The sequence below is a fragment of the Arachis stenosperma genome, chromosome 9 (assembly GCF_014773155.1).
Source record: "Arachis stenosperma cultivar V10309 chromosome 9, arast.V10309.gnm1.PFL2, whole genome shotgun sequence".
Lineage (NCBI taxonomy): Eukaryota > Viridiplantae > Streptophyta > Magnoliopsida > Fabales > Fabaceae > Arachis > Arachis stenosperma.
Genome location: NC_080385.1, coordinates 8,043,550 through 8,049,549, shown reverse-complemented (window position 1 = coordinate 8,049,549; position 6,000 = coordinate 8,043,550). Strand labels below are relative to the sequence as shown.

At 40.5% G+C, this 6,000-nt stretch overlaps 1 protein-coding gene across 1 annotated transcript; it reads left to right on the top strand.

Annotated features, from left to right (window-relative positions):
- The first annotated feature begins 314 nt into the window (after nucleotides 1-314).
- On the top strand, nucleotides 315-794 carry LOC130948990 (uncharacterized). Its single transcript, XM_057877835.1, has one exon. It carries the CDS (start codon nucleotides 315-317, stop codon nucleotides 792-794), a length of 480 nt encoding a protein of 159 aa, XP_057733818.1.
- Nucleotides 795-6,000: the final 5,206 nt, after the last annotated feature.

Here is a 6,000-nt window from a genome sequence, read left to right as displayed (position 1 = left end):
AACATCTTTATAGTCCATAATCCTAAAAAACATTATTTTTATCCTAATATAAAAAATAATTCGCGCCAATCTTTCTTTATTCATTTTTTTTCAATCTTCTCTCTGCCCTCCATCTCTTTGTCGTTTACTCTCAAGTCATAGAAGTGGTAACTAATTAAGAATGGAGAATAATCTAATAGTAAAGAGTATTGTAAAAAAGAGAGTACTATTTACTCTAATTAATTAAAAACAATGTTAATAGAATAAAACTATTATTTTTAGTAGGGTGCTGATGTCTTTTTCTGTTTGTGCTAGTCGTTGATGTCCTTCATCGGATGATTGGAGAGGCGATAACAAACGGGCGCATTTCTCCACTTTTGGTAGGACGAGATCACATTGAGCTGTCGTACTTGCAGTTTGCGGATGATACTATACTGTTCTGCCCTCCAGAGGAAGAGACTATCAGAAATTACAAGCGCTTACTGTGTTGCTTTGAACTGATGTCCGGGTTGAGTATTAATTTTGAGAAGTCCAATTTCATTCCAGTTAATTGTGAACAGCGTTGGACGGGACAGATGTGTCAACTATTGGGATGTAAGGAAGCCTCTCTACCAGTCCGATATCTTGAAATCTCTCTGGGAACGAATCCAAGGTTAGTTAAAACTTGGAAACCGGTGATTGATAAGGTGGAAGAAAAGTTGAGCTTGTGGAAGGCGAAGACTCTCAATAAAGCAGGCAAGTTAGTTCTCATCAAGTCCGTTCTCAATAGCCTACCTATATACTATCTCAGCCTATACAAGATGCCAAGGCAGTAGTAGAAAAGTTGATCTCCATGCAAAGACGGTTCTTATGAAGTAAGGAGGATGGGAAGATAGGGATGCCACTAGTGAGATGGGAGATAGTGATGGCTCCTAGGAAGGCGGGTGGATTAGGAGTGGGAGATGTAGTGGTTAGGAATACAGCCCTTCTGTTCAAGTGGTGGTGGAGATTTTCGAAAGAAGACTGCCCTTTATGGAAGAGAGTAGTATGCTCTTGTAACAGCATGAATCCCACTGCGATGCTGTGTGGCCAGCCTATTCCTACAAGAGGAGGCCCTTGGAGAGATATCTGTCAGCTCCAGATCAGGGAGCCGCAAATCAGAGAAAAGATGATAAGAGGCTTATCTATGGATGTAGGGAATGACAGAACAATCAAGTTCTGGGAGGATGTCTGGCTACCTGGTGGAAGGTTGAAAGAGATGTTTCCTAGACTTTTCTCGGTTTCAAACCTCACAGGATCTGTTATAGGGGAATGCGGGTTCTGGGATGGGTTAGAATGGATCTGGAGTTTCCAATGGAGGAGAGAATTATTTCAGTGGGAGCTGGAGCTATTACACCAACTCCATGAGGTCTTGCAGTCAGTAAGAATAACAACTGAGAGGGAGGACAGGGTGGTCTGAAAATATGATAAAACTGGTATTTTTACTACTAACTCCTTTGTGCAGGTGATGCAGGAGGAAGCACTCCCGGAGGAAATTACTAGCTATAGCTTTACTAGTGCTATTTGGAGGGGATTCGCTCCACCAAAGATTAAGTTATTTTCATAGTTTGTTTTGGTTGAGAGGGTAAACATTAAGGAGAGACTATGTGGTGCACGAAATTGCAATCACACTTTTGCAATCCCGTACAACTAACCAGTAAGTGCACTGGGTCGTCCAAGTAATACCTTACGTGAGTAAGGGTCGATCCCACGGAGATTGTCGGCTTGAAGCAAGCTATGGTTATCTTGTAACTCTTAGTCAGGATATCAAAAATTATCAGGATTGATTGTGAAAAGCAAAAGAACATGAAATAAGTACTTGTTTTGCAGTAATGGAGAATAGGTTGAGGTTTTGGAGATGCTCTGTCTTCTGAACCTCTGCTTTCCTACTGTCTTCTTCTTCAAACACGCAAGGCTCCTTCCATGGCAAGCTGTATGTAGGGTTTCACCGTTGTCAATGGCTACCTCCCATCCTCTCAGTGGAAATGTTCAACGCACCCTGTCACGGCACGGCTATCCAGCTGTCGGTTCTCGATCATGTCGGAATAGAATCCAGTGATTCTTTTGCGTCTGTCACTAACGCCCCACAATCGCGAGTTTGAAGCTCGTCACAGTCATTCAATCATTGAATCCTACTCAGAATACCACAGACAAGGTTTAGACCTTCCGGATTCTCTTGAATGCCGCCATCAATTCTAGCTTATACCACGAAGATTCCGATTACAGAATCCAAGAGATATCTACTCAATCTAAGGTAGAACGGAGGTGGTTGTTAGGCACATGTTCATAGTTGAGAATGATGATGAGTGTCACGGATCATCACATTCATCAGGTTTAGGAACAAGTGATATCTTAGAATCGAAGCAAGCATGATTGAATGAAAAACAGTAGTAATTGCATTAATCCATCAAGACACAGCAGAGCTCCTCACCCCCAACCATGGGGTTTAGAGACTCATGCTGTAGAAGATACAATGAGAAACGTGTAAAGTGTCATGAGGTACAGATACAATATCAAAAGATCCTATTAATAGTGAACTAGTAACCTAGGGTTTACAGAATTGAGTAAATGACAGAAAAATCCACTTCCGGGCCCACTTGGTGTGTGCTTGGGCTGAGCATTGAAGCATTTTCGTGCAGAGACTCTTTCTGGAGTTAAACGCCAGCTTTTATGCCAGTTTGGGCGTTTAACTCCAATTTTTATGCCAGTTCCAGCGTTAAACGCTGGGAATTCTGAAGCTGATTTGCAACGCCGGTTTGGGCCATCAAATCTCGGGTAAAGTATGGACTATTATACATTGCTGGAAAGCCCAGGATGTCTACTTTCCAACGCCGTTGAGAGCGCTCCAATTGGGCTTCTGTAGCTCCAAAAAATCTACTTCGAGTGCAGGGAGGTCAGAATCCAACAGCATCTGCAGTCCTTTTCAGCCTCTAAATCAGATTTTTGCTCAGGACCCTCAATTTCAGCCAGAAAATACCTGAAATCACAGAAAAACACACAAACTCATAGTAAAGTCCAGAAAAGTGAATTTTAACTAAAAACTAATAAAAATATACTAAAAACTAACTAAATCTACTAAAAACATACTAAAAACAATGCCAAAAAGCGTACAAATTATCCGCTCATCACAACACCAAACTTAAATTGTTGCTTGTCCCCAAGCAACTGAAAATCAAAATAGAATAAAAAGAAGAGAATATACTATAGACTCCAAAATATCAAAGAAACTTAGCTCCAATTAGATGAGCGGGACTAGTAGCTTTTTGCTTCCGAACAGTTTTGGCATCTCGCTTGATCCTTTGAAGTTTAGAATGATCGGCATCTATAAGAACTCAGAACTCATATAGTGTTATTGATTCTCCTAGTTAAGTATGATGATTCTTGAACATAGCTACTTTATGAGTCTTGGCTGTGGCCCAAAGCACTCTGTCTTCCAGTATTACCACCGAATACATACATGCCACAGACACATAATTGGGTGAACCTTTTTAGATTGTGACTCAGCTTTGCTAGAGTCCCCAATTAGAGGTGTCCAGGGTTCTTAAGCACACTCTTTTTGCCTTGGATCACAACTTTATTTCTTTCTTTTTCTTTTTCTCTTCTCTTTTTTTTCGTTTGTTTTTTTTTTTTTTTGCTTTTTCTTGCTTCAAGAATCAATTTGATGATTTTTCAGATCCTCAATAACAGTTCTCCCTTTCCATCATTCTTTCAAGAGCCAACAATTTTAACATTCTTAAAACAACAAATTCAAAAGACATATGCACTGTTCAAGCATTCATTCAGAAAACAAAAAGTATTGTCACCACATCAAACTAATTCAACTAGTTTCAGAGATGAATTTGAAATCCTGTACTTCTTGTTCTTTTGTGATTAAAGCATTTTTCATTTAAGAGAGGTGATGGATTCATAGGACATTTATAGCTTTAAGACATGAACTTTAAATTTTATTAATCATGAACTAAGAACAAGACTCAAAAATAGATATAAGATAAAACTAATAATAATAGAAAACAAAAAATTTAAATAGGCTCCTAATGATAGAGGTTATCACAGAGTTAGGACTCAACAACCTTGATTTTGAGAAGTGGATGCTCCCTCCACTTGAGGGGAGAGCTTTTGGCGTTTCATCTCTTGAAGTTCACGCCCCTGCTTCTCTTGTTCCTTCAGCAATTTGCAGAGCATGCAGTTCTGATTCTGCTGTTCTTCCTTAAGTTGCTCCATAGTTTCTTGCAACTTGGTGATAGATGCTTCTAGGCTGGCCCAGTAGTCAATTTCAGGAAATTCAGGGAGGAACTCCTGCGCCCTCTTTTTGATAGAATTGTCTTGCATTTGTCCTTCCATTGACTTCTTGGTGATTGGATGTTCAATGGGTATGAATTCATCTACTCCCATCTTCACCCCAGCCTCTTTACAGAGCAAGGAGATCAAGCTTGGGTAAGCCAGTTTGGCTTCAGTGGAATTCTTATTTGCAATTGTGTAGATCTCACAAGCAATCAGATGATGAACCTCCACTTCTTTTCCAAGCATAATGCAATGAATCATCACTGCTCTCTTGATGGTGACCTCAGAACGGTTGCTAGTGGGCAATATGGAACGCCCAATAAAGTCTAGCCAACCTCTTGCAATTGGTTTGAGGTCTCCTCTCTTGAGTTGGTTTGGGACACCTTTTGAATTGGTTATCCATTTAGTTCCAGGGAGGCATATGTCCTCTAGAACTTGATCCAACCCTTTATCTACTCTCACCATCCTCCTATTAAAGGATTCAGGATCATCTTGCAGTTGAGGCAATTTGAAGACCTCTCTTATTTTGTACAGATGGAAGTAAATAACTCTCCCTCTGACCATGGTTTTGTAGGTATGAAAAGCAGTTCCAGTCATTCTCTGCTTATCTGTCAGCCACAGATTTGAGTAGAATTCCTGAACCATGTTCCTTCCAACCTTTGTCTCAGGGTTGGTTAGAACTTCCCATCCTCTGTTTCGAATTTGCTCTTGGATCTCCGGATATTCATCTTCTTTCAGATTGAATTTGACTTCCGGGATCACTGACCTCAGACCCATTATTTTGTGGTAATGGTCTGCATGTTCTTTGGTTAAGAACTTCTCTTGACTCCAAACATCCTTTGGATTATTCTCTTTCTTGCCTCTTGAATTGGTTTGTTTCCCTCTAGGAGCCATGATCTTGATAAATCTTGGCCTAGTGATCACGGAAAGCACACCAAACTTAGAGATTTGCTTGTCCTCAAGCAAAAGAAGGCAAAGAGGGGAGAGAAGAGGAGAGCAAATTTGAATGGTGTGGGGAGGGAGGGTGGCCGAACGTGTTTAAATAGGAGAGGAGGAGAGATTTTCAAAAATTTGAAGGAGATTTGAGAAGATATGGAAAAATTTTGAGGAGATGATTGAGTTTTTTGAAAGAGTCTAGGAAAGGATTTGAAATAGATTTGAAGAGGATTCTAATTTGTGAAATTGGAAGGTGAATGATGAAGGTTTGTAATGTGTTTATGTAAAAAGATATGGATTAAAACAAGAAAGTTTGAAAAAAATTTGAAGTGGGAACAAAATCTCCTCCCCCTGCCTTTCTGGCGTTAAACGCCCAGAATGGTATCCATTCTGGCGTTTAACGCCCATTTGGTGGCCTAATTGGGCGTTTAACGCCCAGCCAGGTATCCTGGCTGGCGTTAAACGCCAGAAATCCCTTTATCACTGGGCGTTTTTCTAAACGCCCAGGATGCTGCCCATTCTGGCGTTTAACGCCCAAAATGGCACAATTCCTGGCGTTAAACGCCCAGAATGGTGCCCATTCTGGCGTTTAACGCCCAAAGTACCTCTTACTGGCGTTTTTTCGCCAGTAAGCTCTTTTTCTCTGCTTTTCACACTGAGTCCTTCTGTAACTCTGTGAATTCCTTCAAATTTGATAATTGCCCTTTAGGAATGTGTATTAAATCTTGATTAGACAGAACAGATACCCTTCTAATCACTGGGTTGCCTCCCAGCAAGTGCTTCTTT

Coding starts and splice junctions, on each gene's coding strand:
- LOC130948990 (XM_057877835.1), top strand. CDS start 315: ATGATTGGAGAGGCGATAACAAACGGGCGCATTTCTCCACTTTTGGTA.